The 18,777-nt window shown below is 39.6% G+C and overlaps 1 protein-coding gene across 1 annotated transcript in view; it reads left to right on the top strand.

The window, feature by feature from the left end:
- Window positions 1-18,777, top strand: part of EYA1 (EYA transcriptional coactivator and phosphatase 1) — a 97,677-nt gene that overhangs the window by 23,754 nt on the left and 55,146 nt on the right. The window contains exons 4-9 of the mRNA XM_074847208.1: window positions 2,156-2,236; window positions 4,151-4,220; window positions 4,604-4,749; window positions 8,954-9,091; window positions 15,603-15,685; window positions 16,107-16,293. Of these exons, the coding sequence (XP_074703309.1) occupies window positions 2,156-2,236; window positions 4,151-4,220; window positions 4,604-4,749; window positions 8,954-9,091; window positions 15,603-15,685; window positions 16,107-16,293 (705 nt within the window). The remainder of the gene's footprint in view (window positions 1-2,155; window positions 2,237-4,150; window positions 4,221-4,603; window positions 4,750-8,953; window positions 9,092-15,602; window positions 15,686-16,106; window positions 16,294-18,777) is intronic.

Genomic DNA, 18,777 nt, shown 5'->3' on the forward strand with positions numbered 1-18,777 from the left:
TCATATTCCTCTCTTTTCCTCCCCCACAGCTGTCAGCTATAGAGAAAAGCATTTCATTGTTATTTTCAAAAGTATAATTGCGTTATAGAAATTAGGTTCAGAACACTTGCAAATTTTTGGGAAAGCTGGAGTAATCTATGAGTGAAGTATTAGTCTGACTGTAAAATGTAGCTGTAGTTCTTGGTACCTAGATTAACAAACTGTGTAGAACTTGCTGTAAAAATCAGGTAGTTTCTGGAAAATTACTTGGGATAGACACTTTGCAACAAATACTTTGTTGCATCTCTGTGTTAGACTTTCAGCATTTAGTTATGAAATGGATGTTGGATATGTTATATACTGTGTTTTTAAGAAATACATTTGTATTAGGGTTGTAGTTCAGATCATGAGTGCACTCTTGAATTGAACCTCTTGGCCACCCTTTCTTACCACATGTTAGTTCACCTTGTGGGGTCTCTTGGACTTCACTTCTTTCAAAAAAGGTGCTCTGCAGAAGTGCAGCTAGTGTTCTCCAGCTGCCGCTAAGTGCTCACTCCATGGGACAAGACTAAATCTAGCATGAATAACCCACCAAAAATGCCTAAACTGGATACTGGACCCTCTGCACCAGCCATTTCACTCCATGGAACTTTTCTTACTGGACTGCACTGCTTGTTAATGCAGACATAGCAGAGTTTTGTATGGGGCTAGTATTGATCTCCCAAGTTAGCGTGTGCAGACAAAACATGTGAGAATCAAAAGAAAGTAGTGGGTGATTAGTAAAATCTTGAGAGATTGCATATAAATCCCATGGATGAGGTGGGGTGAAGGAAATATTTAGGCATGTGGAAGTAAGAATTTGGAGTAGCAAGTAAAGGAAGGGTCCTTTGTCAAAAGGGGAAAGTGCCTCTTCCTCCCCCTTTCCAAATCTGGCACCAGAAGGGTTTCAGCTAGCAACAGTTGCAATTACTGAACACACATGTATAGATGAACATACATGCATACATGCACACTTATGTCAAGATGCCACTACGGCGTTACATGTCAAATGGGGTGCAGTTTACATTGGTTTTCTCAGGTTCACTTTCTGCAGTGTTAATGGACTGCCTCGCTGGTCAGGTATGCACCAGTGCTGGTGCGTGGGAAGCGGTGACTGTGTGTGTCAACAAGAGCAAAAGTGGTGGGATGTTGATAGTAAGATCAGCACCATTGTTTTCTGAAACATCATCCTCAGTTGCTTTTGTGTGCAAAAGCTAGGTATGTAAAAATGGATTTGAGAGATTGCCGTGCTGATCTGATAACTCCCTGGCAGTAGGTATTGTGCCTGTTAGTGTCCATTGCCAGGTCATCCCCATCCTTGCTCCATGGATCAGAATACTGTTGTTACTGAGATTGAGCTGGAGCAACAGAAAGGGAAGTTTGTTTATTTACCTGAGGCTTTATTAAAAGCATTAATTAATCATTAATTACAAAGCATCATAAACCAGGATACAATATCTCTTACTCTCATTCTTTTTCACTCTCTGAAAGCCATGTTGGGTTGTGGGTGCAGAGGGAATAAAATTTAAAAGCATTCTCTGAAGTATCTGGTGAGGACCGTGTCCCCTTTGTTATGCAGGGTTGCCGCATTTAAAGTTGGTTTTCATTTTGAGAGAAGAAATCCACCATGAGGAAAGTGTTTTATTTCATCACAAATTCTCATTTTTCCTCTGAAAAGTTATTTAGATGGAAAAAAAATTGAACAGCCCTCAGAAAAACCCATTTAGAAATTATTTCCTTTTTTGTCATATTGAAATTGCTGTCTTTCAAGCCTGTAAATGTCTTGTGTGACGTGATCTAAATGCGGACTCGTATTGTTGGGTCTGCAGGATTAAGAGGAATCAGGACAGGTGCAGAGAGTTGCATGGGGACTTCTGGTTTGTTGCAGTGTCTCTTATTCCTTGGGGACAGAAATAACCCTCTTGATCATTTTATATGTATGTGTAAATCATAGCTGCCAGTACTTTGCATTGTTTGTATAAACAAATACATAAAATGCAAACTATTGATAGCCATGATTTAAAACGTTTTTGGCAGATCTTTGTTTTATTGAATTTGTGGCTGTAGTGAGTGTGTGTGCATGCGTGTGCAAGAATATTAGGTGCATATAGAATATATTTTATTTATATTTCTATAGTTAAAACAGAACCAATGAGCAGCAGTGAGATTGCTACTACTACTACTGCAGACGGGTCTTTAGACAATTTCTCAGGATCAGGTAAGGAATAAACAAAGGTTTTAAGCTCAGCATTTTTTCATTTACTATTTTCTTATCCCATGTGGTCTAAACCTGTGCACAACTGTTAAAATACCTTGTGCACTTTGCAGTTTATGCCTGTTTCTGTTCATCTTACTCAGACAGTGTAAGTCAATAGGAGTTTTCCCTGAGTAAGGAGCATTACAGCATCAGGCTTATTAATGTCCATTGGTGTCTTCTGTGGGAGTCTCACTAGGGAGTGTTCTGGCCCAGAGTAATTACTCTTTTGTTTTCTGTGAGTAAACATACCTGCCTCTGTGATTAGTGTTGTACTTGAGGGGTAGGTCTTCCTCATTTATTGTAATTTATTATTATCAAGGTACTCATTCTTTTGTCAGGCTTTTTTCTTCCTGGAAGCCACGTACATCTTATCTTCTAACATACATGAGACAAACACTGTGAGAAAAGCCTAAGATGTTTGCACAGTTTTGCATACCTATGGATTAACTGTGATATTTCTAGCACATCGTTTTTACGGTGCAAATCAAATAAAAAAAGATCTAATACTATGTCATGGGTTTATATTTCCAGATTAGCATAACTGGACATTTTGCAACCAGGCAGGCTGCAAGTAGCCAACCCTTTTCCAGTCTTGTCACAACCTCTATTTTCTGTGCATGCTGTTGAGTATGAACGTATCAAACTTGAAAGCCAAAAAAAGGTTTCTAGAGTATTTTAAATCTCTGAAAGAAGAAAAGGTGGTGTATTTAATAGTAGCTACATACATCTGTGGTGATCTGACTAAAGGTCGGACTGTAACATTTGGTATATCTGCAGCCTTACAGGCCACAGAAAAGAAAAACTGTCAGGTGTGGAAGGCATGGAAGGAGATTCCCTGCTTTCCTCTATGCTTTGCGAGTGCTCCCGGAGGGTAAAGATGATGGATTTTCCCTGTAGTTGGCCAGGAAAGGGGTAGCTGGTGAAGGGTAATTATCCGTGCCTTGTTTATTTCCAAGTACTTAGCAATAGGGCCTGTTGTTTCTCTGGCTGTCTGATTTTACAGTAGTCTCATAACCTGCTGCTGACCCATTCCTGGCAAAGGCTTCAAAACCCACCTTGGGACCTAGAGAAGAAATGGCACCCAAACGGTAACCAGAGAGGGAAGGGCTCCCGAAAGTAACACCCAGAGCAGAACATGCCAGCACATCTGCCACGCTCTCAGCAGCACCCAAAAATACCGAAAGAAATTGGGATGGGTTGGTGTAAAGCTCTGTGTCAGCAGTGGCTGGGCTGCTGGGGCAGAAGCTCACTATTTAGCCTCCTAGGCTTAAGTGTTCCACTGAGAACATTTGCACATTGGACATCTTTATGTGATGCTGACTGTTTTGAAGGTCTGAAAGCATTTTAGAAAGAAGATGGGGGGAAAGAGAAGGAAATGTAATAAGGTAATACATCGTCTGTATTATGGAATTATTTTCTTTAAAAAAAGAGGCACGTGCTCTGAAGCTGGCCATATGTTTTCAATCGAGGCACGCATAAAGCTCCTTCATAAAATGTAGGTCTTAAAAATTCTAAAAGTTAATAAAATGTTGCACTTGAGATATCAATAATCCTTTGAAAATATGAAGGGAAATGTTTCCATTAGGAAATAGGTTGTTTGCTTTGAAAATGTTGTCTGTGTGCGAGCAAAGAATAAACTATTGCTCAGGAGGTGTACAAAGGGGCAATTTAGTATTTGAGATTTGTAATCAAGTTTTTAATGTTAAGCATTCTTGTATAGTTCCTGATAAAATATTATTTTCTATCTAAGGTATCAGTGATATTTGAATTTAATTAAAATCTTGTTAATACTCTGAAATTCTATTAGGAAAAATAATATTTATCTTTGGTGTGTGTATTTACACTTCTGTGTGCTTTCTTTTCTCCTTGGTGCAGCAATTGGAAGCAGTGGTTTCAGCCCAAGACAAACACACCAGTTCTCCCCACCACAGATTTACCCTTCCAAGTATGATATCTTTTAAAAATAATAATAGTAGTAGTAGTAATAATAATAACTGAAATAGGCAGATTTTAACCTCATTTAAAATAATAATTGGGTCCATCTGTTAAGTCATAATTTAAACCGCAGCAGCTTCTAGGGAAAAAAAATATTTTTTTTTAAATGCTAAGAATGTATTTGAAAAATATTTGGAAAGTCCTTATTTTACTTATTCTTTTATTATTGATTTCTTATTGTTGTTTTGTCTTTGTCTTACAGTTTCTGTTGTCTAGTACAGCCTATAATTGTGTGTTAATGAAGTAGCAGGATTATAATAAGGCTAAAAATAAGTACACGCATGTCTGTCTAATGCAGTGTCTGTCCTATTTTCTGTCATTTGTAATCAATAGCAGACCATACCCACATATTCTTCCTACACCCTCTTCACAAACGATGGCTGCGTATGGACAGACACAATTTACAACGGGGATGCAACAAGCTACAGCTTATGCTGCTTACCCCCAGCCCGGCCAACCCTATGGAATCCCTTCATATGGTAAGAAATCACATCCGTGCTGTTTTGTTCCTGAGGTAAATGTTTTTTAGATCAAAATTACATGACTTGTGTTAGTACTTAGTGGGACAGCTGTGCTCTTGAGCATTTCTTGTGGAAGACTGGTAATTTCCCCATTGGAGTGAGTGATGCTTAATTTATGTATTAAAAAGCTGAGAAGCTACTCAAGAGGATGATTCTCTTTTGGGAAGGAGATTCATTAGCTTTTCATTGGTGATATTAAAAAAAATAGCACTGAAATGGGAAAAGAAATCTAGGGACTTCCATTACACAGGCACAGCTTCTGGTGACTTGCCAAGAAGGTCTGCTCTCCAGCAATGCAGTAGGGTATGTCAGTACATAAAGGTCTGAATTTCTGCTCGTCCAGATTACTGGAACCCGTATGAATCAGTGAAGCTGTGCTGATCTTCAGCAGGTGAAAAACTGATTCAGAAAGACCCCCACCAAAAAAATCTCACTTTCAATGTTTTAAAACTCCCTGGAGGTGAAAATTGAGGCAAATTGCCACTAAAGCTCTGTCTGCCTGATGAAGGAGATAGTACTAAGTAGCAAATATTTCCAAAAAAATTTAATTTAAAAACAAGCTGCTGTGGGTGAGACCATTTTGCTGCCAGACTGTCTGCTGGCAGACCACATAGCAGTTCGGCAGCGAGGATGCATTATTAGAAAATAGGTCTTATATTCCTCTGGGGGAATATATTAAAAATATACAATCCACATGCTTTTAGCAGTATATTTTGTAAGGATACATTCAGGTAATGTAAGTTTTATACCAAAAGGACAGAACTCACAGTATAAGCTGTGCCCCTTAGAACTGTTAAAACTTTTAAGTGCAAAACTGGTGAATCTTTCATCCTGAAGTCTGCAAGTTGAAATCCACTGGGTCTCAAGTATATCCTACAGCAGATTATTGTGAACAGTAGGTACAAGAAATAGACTATTATTTCCCCTTACTTTAAAAAATGTGTTTCATTGATATATCATCAATAATTATGATCCAAGGAAGCATTCTTCCTCTGGCCCCAGCCTTCATTACTTACTGCCAAAAATATGGTTATAAACATGAATTGGATGTTTCAGTTTCAGTTCCATTCCACATATTTTAAACTTACACAAACAAAATACTTTAAGGATATTTAAGCTACATTTTCAAGACTACAGAGATGGGGGTTCTTCCCCCCCCCCCCCCCCGCCCAAGCGTATATTACTGATGAGAGTTATTTCTAGCTGGATCAGGTGGTGTGATAACAGACAATCCCTTTCCCCACCATGCTTTTCTTGACCCATTTCTCCTGTGGACACCTCGTGTTCATACTTGGCTGGCTGCGGTGGCTTGGGCAACCCAAACAGTGACTTTTTTGTTTTTTGCTTGGTTCCTCTGGATGAAATCCTGACCTCACTGAAGTCAACTATAAAAGTCCCACTGACTTCAGCAAGGCCTTGATTTCACTACTTGAGTTTAGCTGTCTCGCTGTCGTCGGAGCTATAATTGAGAGTTGCTTTACTTGGCAACTGCTTGCTGGGGGTTAACATGTCTGCCTGCTCTTTTGTTTTGTTTTGTTTTTTTGCCGAGTCCATCCCCCATGCCTAGGATTTAGGATAATTTTGCCTAGCATTTCACATTGCAGAGCTGCTTTTGACCACTGAAACCCCCAGCTCCTGAGCCAAGTGGATTTTAATGCATTTTGTTCTTCTCAGACATTACCTCGTGGCTGGGGCTAAGGTGCTCCTCGCTGCTGTACTTTATAGGAGTAATATGTAAAAGCAAATAACTGTTAAAAAATTTTGGGACCTAACACCATATATATTTTTGCACATTTAAGGCATTTCATATGATCCATGTTCCCAAAATAAATTACATGGGGAACACTAGAACACTCATTTGCAACAGGCAAGAACTAAAGCCTTGTTTAGAGCCAAAATTCTCCTCTTGGGTCTGCATCTTAGGCACATGTACCGTCTGCCTTGTCTTTCTCTCATCCAGGCAGAAAGCTTCCAGCAGGTATCAAGAGAGGAGACTTATGATGTATGTGAAAGGAAAAACTCTGAGTTGGAGTGCTGGGCTTCTTTCTTTTTGTTTCTTTACTTTGGGGCTTACTGGAAGAAAAGTATTCATGAATTCCCACATCAGCCTCCCTCAAGTTTTCTCTCTAGAGCAGGGTTTGGGAAGGTGCTGTCTTGAGTGCACCTCTAGCCTCTTCATTTTTCCACTCCCCCACCTCCACTGCGGTGCAGCTGTGAAGGCAGGAAGGGGGGTGGAGGGGAATGCCACTGACAGCTGCCTCCCAGGGGCTCCTGGCTCTGGTTCATCTGCAAAGCCCCTGAGGAGGCTGGAGAATTTCCTGAAGCTCCCTCCTCCTGCCTGCTCTGGTACCAGCATCTAGCAAAGGCTTTGCTTACAACTTCTTTTCTTTCCAGATCCTGGCAGTCCCCTTACGTTTTCTCACTGTCCCTTCCCACTTCCTTGCATACATTAGACTTGGGAAAAGGAGAGGGGAGCATCAAGGTTTGATGAGTGAAGGCCTTTTGGATGAGAGCAGGTGAGAAGAATAAGTCCCAGGAGATGAAAGGTTCTTCATAGCAGGGAGGTTTGCAAAAGGGCACCTCAGTGCCAAGTTGTCTTTACTCAAGTGGCATCCTCCTGCTGCTGCATTTGATCATCTCCTCCTGCTTCATCTGAGATGGAGAGTTGAATCACGCTGTTAAAGCTGCACTAGAAGTGTGATGCTTGATTTAGTTAAACTTTCTTTTAGCAATATTTAATCAACATTTCAGAAAACCTTAAGCAGACAACAAATAAAAACTGTTGATACCAAAACATCCATAGCAGGAGTTTACCCTTGGAAACAAGGTGTCAGCTTTGTCTTTGGGATTGTTTAATTGTAACATGAAACAGAAGAAGCAAGTAAGCATCAGGGAAAAACAAGTGAACAGGGTTAGTCTGGCAGTTAGCAGGTCTGGCAGAAGGAATTAAGGGTAATTAATTACAGCAGTTGAAAAATAATAATTTAAATGACAGAAGAAAATATGTTGCCATTTGTATATAGGGAGATATTGAAGTTTTGCAAACACAGTAACTTCTCAGCCCTCTCCTACCTTAGAATGTTGTTGAATATTATTTAAAAAAAAAAACAACCAGGAAATGGACTTAGATTAAAGGTAATTTTCAAAGGAATGTTACTAATTCACACTTAGTTAATTCAGTTCAAATAACGGTGGTTTCTGAACAATAAGGTATCACTGAATGCCACAGTGAAACCTAAGAGTATTGTATTACTTTTCCATTGCTTTGACTATAATTATTTTTAAATGGTAGTTCATGTTGGGACAACCTTATAATTAAAACTAAGAGACAGAGGCTGAATTGTGTGCATTTCCTCAGTGTTTCACTTGCTGATATTTACTTACTTGTTGTCTTACAAATTGGGGAATGAATCACTGAAGTTGGGAGGCAGGTCATTCATTTAATTGGACTTTGAATTCTTTTATTACAGAATTTGGAAATGAGAGGGTAATGTGATGTGTAATGGATTTCCCTGTCAGTGCAGATTAATGACTCTCTGCTATGTTTTTCCCAGTTCGGGAGATTGCTTCAGGAATAGTTCCTGTCTGTTAGGTGTTTATTTGTTAAAAGACTGCCTCCTATAGTGTTTAATTAGCTTTGAAAATCATCATTACACTTAGTGCTGCTAGTTCCCTTTATCCACTTCTGATTCCTTAGAAAGCCATTGCACTCGGAGCCATGTAATTTTCATGTAGGAATATTATACAATGCAAATCTCAGTTATGTCATTAATGGGTGGATGGCAGGAGAGCTTGGCTATGCTATGCTTCATTAAAATCATATAAAGTTGCTAATCTACCTCTGTGAAATGTCATGAATATATGGAAAAGTTAGCCTCTGGCAGGAAAGGAAAAAAGGAATAATGCAACTTCCTGTTCATGTATAAATTTCTTTTGCAGTTATTGGAAACACAGTTTTGAATTTAACCTCTCCCTGGTGAACTTCAGTTTTATGTGTGCTTTTAGACTGCCCTTACCCTGTTCATTTGTGCCTGCTCTCAGTATTCATTCTTTCATGCATGCAATAGTAGGTATATGTTAAAAATGCTGTTAATTGTGTGATTTTATTTTCCATCCCTGTTTGAATATGAACAAATAGATTTGCTGTCACTAACTGATTTAGGTGCATTGTGGGCAGGCATCAAGACAGAAGGTGGATTGGCACAGTCACAGTCACCTGGACAGACAGGATTTCTAAGCTACGGTGCCAGCTTTAGCACACCTCAACCTGGACAGGCTCCCTATAGCTACCAGATGCAAGGTCTGTATAAACAGATATTACCATTAATTAGATATAGTTAATGCTATGGGGGTTCTTTCACCTTATTTCTTTACATTCCTAGGATAAAAATGAATGTTTGCTCGAGCACTTACCTCTGATGTTATTGCAGTTGGAGCTGAAATGATGATTGCCTTTGCTGAGAGCAGCAATGGGTCAGCTCTCAGCAGTTTGGATGATCCCTTGCTTAGTGACTTCATTAATTTTTAAATAGTGAAGCGTTGTAGTGTTATTACAGTAAAAATGTATCTCCGAATAGCTACAGTTTAACAAATAGTGAGTGTGACAAAGCTAGTCCTGGAAAACGTGTCAGGATTATGAATTTAGGAAGTGCCAAATATAATTTGACACCTGAGTGTGTTTGCGGAGGGAGAAGAAGATAAAAATACCTACTGCAGCTGTGGAGGTAGCTAAGTAATGATTGAAGTCTGTTTCTTTGAAGTCTATTTAAAAGCTGTAAGTCTTTGTATGTGTGGGCTATTATTATCAATTATATTTTGTAGCCTTACTTGCCTGTTTAGTTTACTTAATATCTCTTTCCACCTTGTTCTCCCAATTCCCTTTTCCCCTTCCATATCAGGAAGTTGCTGGGTGTGTCTGGTTCTGGATTTTTACCATTTTAAGGGATATTTTTAAAAATCTTTGTTTACTACAAATAGCTATTTTTAGATGTCTGCTGCAGGACTTTTCACCCCTGAATTTGATAGCTGAAATCAGGTGTGTTGCAGATTTTAGAAGTGTTGAAAAAAGTGATCATTCACAGAATTGGACCACATTTTTAAAAATTTTAGCACCTCTCTTTATTATTATCATGTTCCATTTAAGCTGTATGCCATCATGTAAATGCTCCATGAAATATCTTGAGGCAGAAGTGCTTTCAGAGACCAAGTGAATGAGGTTTTGCTTTTGTTCCACGACTTTATATTGATCCAGTCCTTCACTCAGACACAAGAGGGATGTTTTTTGGGATTTTTTAAATACCCTTTTGAACTGTGTGTTGAGTAGCTCTGTAGGGCAGAAATGACCATCTGACATCTAAAGTATTGCTTACTTGTATTGTGCTCTGACAAGAGGAAAATAGTATGAGTAGTATACAAACTTTCATCTACATGCTGTGAATAGTCATGATCATCATGTATATTTACTCATCAGAGTAAATACAGCCATAAGTAGGTTATTGGTTTTGCTTTTTGCAGATAGCCACACTAAAAAACCCAAACATACATACACCCCCACCACCTTCCCCAGAAAAAAACCCACTTCTCTGCAGGAGAGAGCTCAAAATGCTTGCCAGCAGCAGCTATGAGGAACTCCTGGATTGACTTTCCAGCTTTTAAAGAACTGATAATTCATGGTTGCTAGGAAGTAGAATTATTGAAGAATCTGTCTGTTTGCCTATACTTTCTATTGCAGTAGTGCCTTCATGCCACAGTCATGTATTGGTATCTTGTTGTGCTAACTTATACAGCCAAATGAAATACAGTCCCCATAGAAGTTGGAGGCTAAAATAAAACACACAGGCTAGGAAGGCCTAATATAACAATAAAGCTGACACTGTTTAGGCATAATAAACAGTTGTCACTCCATATTGGTTATCTAACAGCTCTAAACGTGGGGTTTTTTTGTAAGATGCAGAGCAGAGGGATGTCAATAAAAAGGGATTCTAGGGAGGACAATGAAGTAGTTTTGCAGATATCTATGGGAAACTCATTTGATGGAGAGAGGAAAGGGGGAGCAGCATGGGATAACATCAGAGAGTGCTTGTTGGAAAATTTTAAGAGTAAGCAGTGAATTCTGGCATTAGGAGAGCAAAGCTAGGATTCAGCCAATGGACTGCATAGAGGTCTGTCATAAAGGGCATTGCTTTGTTGCAGAGATATGCAAAATACAGATAAGATCAGAATTGTCAAGGTCATGAAAGGGTGGAGGTTGTCAAGAGATGGAACAGTAAGATCTTGGAAAGCATTTCAGTTGTACACATTGAAAGGCAAGGATCTAAAAATATTCTGCAAAAGAAATGTGTTAAAGATGACCCAGTTGTGAAGCTCTAACGAGAGGATGGTCAGAGGTCTTGATTTCATGACAGAATTGTCTGAAGGGCTGAGGGAGGAGGGGGTCTGAGCCTGGGTTCTGCTCCAGCCATGCTGTGCTTGGGCTAAAAGCTGCATGCCCGTGGAAGGCAGCAGATTGCTGAGAATCTGACTTGCGTGGAAGAACCATAGGTCGGAGTGGGAAAGTCTGGGGGTCCACATGTTGTGTATGTCATTTCTGTTGTGCTTGTGAACAGCACGGTGTGTGAATGGGGAAAAGACTGGTCTCCTACAGAAACCTTACAGACCATAAGAATGGAGATAAGCAGAACATTTCAAATTAAAATATTGGTGGAGTTGTTAGAAGCTAAGTAGAAAACAATCACATTACTAAACAGGTCTTTCTTGCAGTTAAATGTTGACAGTATATATCGGTACTATACATGAGAATATATGTCTTTTTAATGTTTTTATTATGCTAACTTTTGAATTTGAAGCAACTTTAAATTGACTTAATTCTTCCTTTTGATTGAACAGATGTTAAAAATAAACAGGAACATTTGTTTCCCTTTCCTCATTTAATTTTGGAAGGAGAACCTATTCATAGTTTCAACTTTTATTTAAGGACAAAATTGATTCTCTTGTCAGAAGACGGGGGTAGTGTTGCTGCTGTTCAGTTGTTTGTGCAGAAACCTCCAGAGAGGGAAATAAGTTTACTCTCCCTTTCCCCTCTAGCAGTATATGGGCAGGCTGCAGCTTCAGCCTTGTCATAGTCTGCAATAGCCGTTCTTCATCTCCTGCGTGCGGCTGCTGAGCTGCTAAATGGAGATAATGGATCCTACAACCTACTTCACAACCAAGCATTACATGACAGCATGCTCAGGGCCCTGCTGACATTCTTGCCTGCAGTAAAGGGGATTTCCTAGCAGCCTTGCAGTTGCTGTGCTTGTGCTCCCTGGTTGGGGTTACCTTGCGCTTGAAAGCTTTGGAGTTATTCTGGTTCCTCTCCCTGGGGCTAATGTCTCTCTGCAAGGTAAAGGCACTGCCTTGCAGTGCGTGTGCAGCCAATTAAATCCAGTGCTTTTCCTGACCCTGCTAAAATTACAGCGTGATTAGTCACTGAACAATAGCAGAGGGAGAGACTGCCAACTTTTGAAAATGATGAGGAAAATCACTGCCTGCGACTCCTTGCTAAGGTTATTCTGGTAATTGGATTTTTGTTTGTTACAAATTTGTCACCCCTGTAACGACGGGTGCGGAGGGCAGAGGGTGGGAAAAGGACCTAGGCGGTTCTGCCACCCATCTCCCCACTTCCCCCCTGCCCTTACTTTAATGAGTATGTTCCTTAAGCTGTTTTTCATATAGGTTGCTTCATAGATGTTGAAAGACCACTTACATGACTAATGTCTGTGGGAATGGGCCGTTGTTCCTATATTGGCAGAGTTATAAGGATTGCTCAGTAAGGATAAATGGAGTGGAGAATGGCTGGGGGAAATGCCAAGGAAAGAGCTCCATTTGCAACTGTCATCTTGAGTATCCTTTGATTGTAATAAAAGTGTGGCTTTTACCCAGCACCTGAGTATCCTACCTCTGGAAGGCTACTAGACCTGGGATGAGCACCAGCATTGTTTTAGTTACCAAGACTGTGATGTTTGAGAATATACTAACCAATTGGTTTGGGAATTCATCCATAAAAAAGTAAACGTTAAGGTATTCCGTTATTATTATACAGTATAAAAATATTGTGCTGGATAGCTAAGCAGTTACTAGGACAACAAGGGGGAGTTTGCCAAGGATTTTTAAACACTGTAAGCAAACGGAAGAAACCTTGAGTTTAAATAGCCCATCTGGCCGTCTTAGGCTTTCCCAGGAGAACTGCACTAAACTTCTGCCACATACATTGTACCCTGACGATAGACATAGCCCATGGCAAGGAGACTGAGCTAGGAAAGCAAATGGACTTCTCTGGCAAATACCCAGGGGAGGACTGCATCCTGTGCCTCGTGGTGGCATGGGGGCGAGCCCCACGCCTGGAGCCCGTGCCTTGGTCCCAGCAGGGTCCAGCCATCTTCTGACGCTGACTGGGATTCCCAGCTTTAATGTGGGTCCACGCTTTTTGCAAAATAGACCTTTGACCTGCAATTTACAGCTTTTATCACATTTTAAAGCTATGTAGCTGGCCAACTTGGGGCAGTAAATCTCATGCGTTTCATAGGGATTCTTATTTTTGTGTTTGTTCAGCTAAGGCAAGAACAGCATTCTGTGCCACAGCCGATTATTTAAAAAACAAATGGCAAAATTGGAGTATTTTAAAAACAACTTTAGGCCAGTAGTTCTGGGTGGCCCACAGAGCCGTTTCTGAGAAACCTGCTTCATGTTTGTTACGGTCTAGGAGACCCCTACCCCTCCTCCATAGGAGCCAGCGCTGACCACGAGATGAAAGAGAGAGATCTGCATGTTAGTATGTGTGCGTCTTTGTCTGAGAGGGAGAGATGCTGGCTGGCATGTAATTACTTTTCTCATTTGCTCTTGCAAATTATTTGCTAAACTTTCTGTGGAAAGATAATGTATTCCTCAAAAAAAGTTCTCTGTTTTTTTTTTTTTCTTCTTATGAGAGGCCTTTTATATCTTTTTAGAATGGCTCAAACCATGCACCTATAAAACCGGTGTTTGAATGTATTACTGCATCACTCAGAAATAACTACAGAAATAAAAAGAGACACAGTGGCTTACATTCTTCCAGCCAAGCACTCTTAGAAATAAAATAGCATTTCAAAGTTTTGCAATTTAAAATATTTTTCAGCTGTATTTTGGCTCTGGGGTTTGTTATAATAAAAAATAACATCTGTTTTCCAATTTTAAATTAAATTTAAAACAACATGTTTTTCTCATTAGTACTGTTTATCTGTACTATCTGCTAAACTTGGATGTCAACTCTTCTGCTGAAGTAATCTGATTTTAGTTCACAGGATTAGTAGCATCTATCAACAACCACAGAGCTTTTGCACTAATAGCAAATACAGGAGAAGTGTTTACAGTCATTATCACACGTTAAGTTTAAGCTTCATCTTTTACTCCCACTGCTGTTGGACATATTTCACATCTACTTTGAGGCTTAACTTGTGTGTGGTTTTAGTAACTTCTGCAATCAAAGCATTTAAGTATTTTTCCTCATGACTTCTTATAGCTAGGATACCTATTGTTGGGGTTTTTTTTTAATTTAAAAAAGTAAATAGCTCACAAATGCCCTTCAGGGGTTGTACTAAGCATGCAGTCCTGCCTGCATTCCTCACTGTTTGGAGTTGCAAGAAATGTCGCTTTTCTCAATGAGTAACTGCTGCATAGGATTTGGTTGTTAATTGAGTTGTGTCGGGTACATCGGGGGATCGGTGCATCTGTATGCCTGGCTCTCTGTTGATTTCCATCCCTGCTTGCCTCCTCTGCTCACCTGCAAACTTTTGCTCCCAAGGTCTCTGTATATCTTTGCACTGAGGCAGGCTTTGGTGGCGAGGGAGGCTGTAAACAACCTGCGTGCTTTAATGCAAGCTCCTTGCTGGCTGGTGCTCTCCTGCTGGATGAGTTCAATAGGTTGCCTCATTACAGACTTTCTGGTGGCTTATGTAGCTTCACCCTGTGCATCCATATGTCTCAGCTGGTGCCTGTGTCACTCCCGGGTTATAACCAGCGAGGGCAAAACAGCTGAAAGGGGGTTGCTGCCCTTTTAGTGGAACAGCTTCTCAGGTTAGGTATTAAACAAGAGCCCCATCTGTCTATTTTTGGTGGCTCATGAAGGGGGGAGGAGGGAGGTGAAGGCAGTAATTCAGTCTCTGGGCTAAATTCAATCTTGGGTCTCCCTTCTCAGAGAGGTACTTTTTCCCCTTGTGTCATGCCTGGTAGACTCTATCAAAAAAGAAAAAGGTTTGTGGCCCAAGGCTGTCTATGATCGATTAGCGAATCTTAACGGCTACGCAGTTGGGCTGAGCTGTTTGGAGCAGGGAGTTACGGCTTTTGCTGTTCCTGCAAGGGACTGAGGCTCAGGGAGGGGCGAGGCAGGAGCAATGGAGCCAGTGTGCTTCAGTGAGGGGGGAATGGCGTCTCTCAGGTCAAGGCTTGCAGTTATTGTTAACAAAAACCGAAAGTAAAGAAACCCTCATTACTTCCACAACTCTGGGTATTATTCGGAAGGGTGAGATAGCCTAATATTTAATCAAACCTGAGGTAGCTCCAAATTCCTGTCTAAATTTTGATTTTTTCTTTTTATTGCAATAATGAAACACAGGGTGTAGGAACAATGAATTATCACTTTCCATATATTAACATGTTATACAGCTGATGACAACCAAATCGGTCAACATATGGGAAATATTATAAATATGCCATATCCTTATGATATAATCGCATGATGGAAGTTATTTTCCGATACCGTGTTTCAGTAATTCACATAATTTTTCATTTCATTTCAGGCAGCAGTTTTACAACATCGTCGGGAATATATGCAGGAAATAATTCACTCACAAATTCTACTGGATTTAATAGTTCACAGCAGGTAAATTTGTAAATATGAGTTGAGGAAATTTTGGCAAACTTAGAATTCTCATCCACTGAAAAAATGTAGCCCTTAAATAGCTTTTTGAAAGAAATTAGCATCCTTTCAAGTTAAACTAATGTTTATAAATGTTTTTCTTCAGTTTGTCGTCTTCCAATAGTAGAAATAATTGTCTGGGGTTGATGTTCTTATTCACACATCTTCAGCAGTGTGTCTTATAAACTATTTGTATGAGAATACATACTAAATTATGTGTAATTTAGATTTTGTTTTACTGCCTTGCAGTTTTAGGTCCTACAGCATCCAGTCCAGGAAGCATACGTGCTGAAAGTCTGACATGTGTTTGCAGTTATATTTTGGAATTTATACTAAAAAGTAGCAAAACTTTGATGAACTATTCAGTTGCTTTTTTGTCTTGCAGGAATATCCCTCTTATCCCAGTTTTGGCCAGGGTCAATATGCACAGTATTATAATAGCTCACCATATCCTTCCCATTACATGACAAACAGCAACACCAGCCCAACGACACCCTCCACAAATGCAACATACCAGCTTCAAGAACCACCATCTGGCATCACCAGTCAAGCGGTTACAGATCCTGCAGCAGGTAATTACATGGATTTTATGGTCCCTATGAGGCACGTTTTTGTAAGTTGAAAGGAGGTTGAATTGGATTTTTTTTTTGCTGTAGTCGTTGATTTTTTTTATTTTATTATTTCTTAATCCTGAGCCTGTGGCACGTCTTGCACAGATTCTAACAGAAAATAGACTAAAGAAAAACCAGGATCAGTAAAAGTTTTAAAGCTTGTGCAGAATACAAGTTGTTTGTATTTATTTATAAAATGCTTGTATTAAAAATTGCAGGATATGGAAAAGTCTTTACACTAAACCAGAACCTGGTGCTTTTAAGCTCTGTCTTTGTTAAAATAAACTCCTTTGATTTTTCCTAAGACTGAAATTGAGAGGCCTTCAGACCATAGCCCAACTGTCCACTTGAAAGAGAGCTTTTGTGTTTTTCACTTTCAGAAGACATAATAATACTTGTAATAGGGAGTTAAAATTGCACAAGTGTTTCCATTTTAAAAAAGATTTTCAGTGGCTTGTCCTTCTTCCCAGTCATTTTACCTTTCTGGCTGGAATTTGGCAGTCCTGTGCTAGTTGAGACATTTTTTGAACATTTATGCCAAACTGCTCCAGCTGTTTTTGAAAATGAGGGGTGAAAAATACTTTTCCTATTATTAAAAAAAAATAAAATGCATTTTTTAACAGTTCAAGCATGTCAGTGGTTAGTAGATGGCAGAAGTTTGCAGTCTGTCAGAGACAAAGTCCAAGGTTGTAGATGTGATTCTCAGTAACGTAGTAACACCTATGATTTGGCGAGGTTATCAGGAGGGTTTGTTTCGGAGTTTTGTTGGGGAAGGTTGGCTTTAGTTTTCTTGAAGTACTTGATAGGACTGATCTTACCTGTGCAATGTGAGCTTTAATATAATTTGCTAGGACTCTTGCTTTTCTGCATGAGTGTGTACCTGAAGAAAATGTATGCAGTGTTGTCTCTTGATAAATTTGCTGAAAGTAACTAGCAAAGAAAATACAGCTGGTGTGTGTGTTTATATACATGAGATGATATGTGTGTAGTGTATTTGAGAAAGGAATTTTTCTAAATATATGAATGCATATAGGAGTCTGCGGCTTTTAGAATATATGGCTATATATTGGAGTCTGCATAATTACTCTGTTTAGTTTTAATTTTTTGGTTTTGTTTTCTTGTGGGTTTGCCTTTCTTCTTAAGTTGGAAGCAGTAAGTTCTTCTTACCCCAAAAAACAAATGTGATCAAGTTTTAGCTTTTATCAAGATACTAAAACTGAATTGTTGTATCATCTGGGTCTTGATTTTTTGCAAAATATTTGCACATTTTTTTAAAAAGTAGTTGATACTTCCTAAAAGCAACAATAAACACTTATACAGAGAGAGGATATATTTTTCCCAAGTTCAAACTTAGTGGCTTAAAAGCTGTCTTAAAAAATAGTTTTCTGTGCGCTATAAGCCTGGACAGAACTTTTATATCAGTTCCTTTTTAAGAAGTGTTTCTTTTCTCCCTCAAATCTTCCACAATCTTGTTAAAAGGTTTTGTCTAAAAATTTGAAAGAATTTGGTGAGCTGTCTCGTGGATGGGTCCTGCACCTAAGCCCTCTTCTAGTTTATGCTTTCATGTATTGAAAGCTGTACATCCATGAATGCCCTACCACTGCTTGCTTAGACATTGCCATTCCTTGGACATGTGCACACCTCTGGCATTGCTGGCACTGCCACCTCTTTCCCTGAGATATTTATGTTACTGATTTAACAATTCTGGAAAAGTTCCTTCAAATGATTTGCAAATAACATCTCTTTATGTAGCTATGGGGTTATCTTGGGCTGTCTGCCTGTGCCATAGGCAGGGACACGTTTAGGAAAGTACTGTCTGTGGGCCACTCTCTATTAGGAGGAGCCAATGGAAGCCATTCTGTTCTCCTTCACCTACATGGTCACAGTCAGCAGAAGGTATAGGGCTAGATCCAGATTTCTCCATTTATTTTTACACATTTGTCTTTATGCATTTAAGTTAGGATCAAGCCCATTTAGACCCTTCTGTATTGAGTGGAGAGAGATGGGTACCTCTATTTAGAGTTCAGTTTAACTACAACCTTAATCCTCAGGTGCCAAAGCCTCTCCACTGGTATGAGAGCAGTTTAAGATGGCTGACATACCACTGTTGGGTTCCTAGGTTAAAATTAGGTGAGAACCTTTCACTGCCTCACAAACCTTCAACCCTGGTAGAAGGGAAGCAAGGACCAGTCAGTGAATCCAGTGCTGTGCCTGCCATTTCCCCTTGGACAGTATAAATTTTTTTTACTTTTTTTTAACTTTCTTCTTGCTGAGGCTTACTGCAAAGCCTCAGCTGAGCTCATACACAGTATGCTTAGAAGACAAAGGAAGGTTGGGGTCAAAGAAAAGAGGGATTAGCATGGAGGAAAAGAATTCTGGAGGAGTGGGGACAAGTGAAAGGCATATTAGAGAGAAGGAAATTCACAGTTGGGTCAAAACCACAGA

The sequence above is a fragment of the Strix aluco genome, chromosome 1, assembly GCF_031877795.1.
Source record: "Strix aluco isolate bStrAlu1 chromosome 1, bStrAlu1.hap1, whole genome shotgun sequence".
Taxonomy (NCBI): domain Eukaryota; kingdom Metazoa; phylum Chordata; class Aves; order Strigiformes; family Strigidae; genus Strix; species Strix aluco.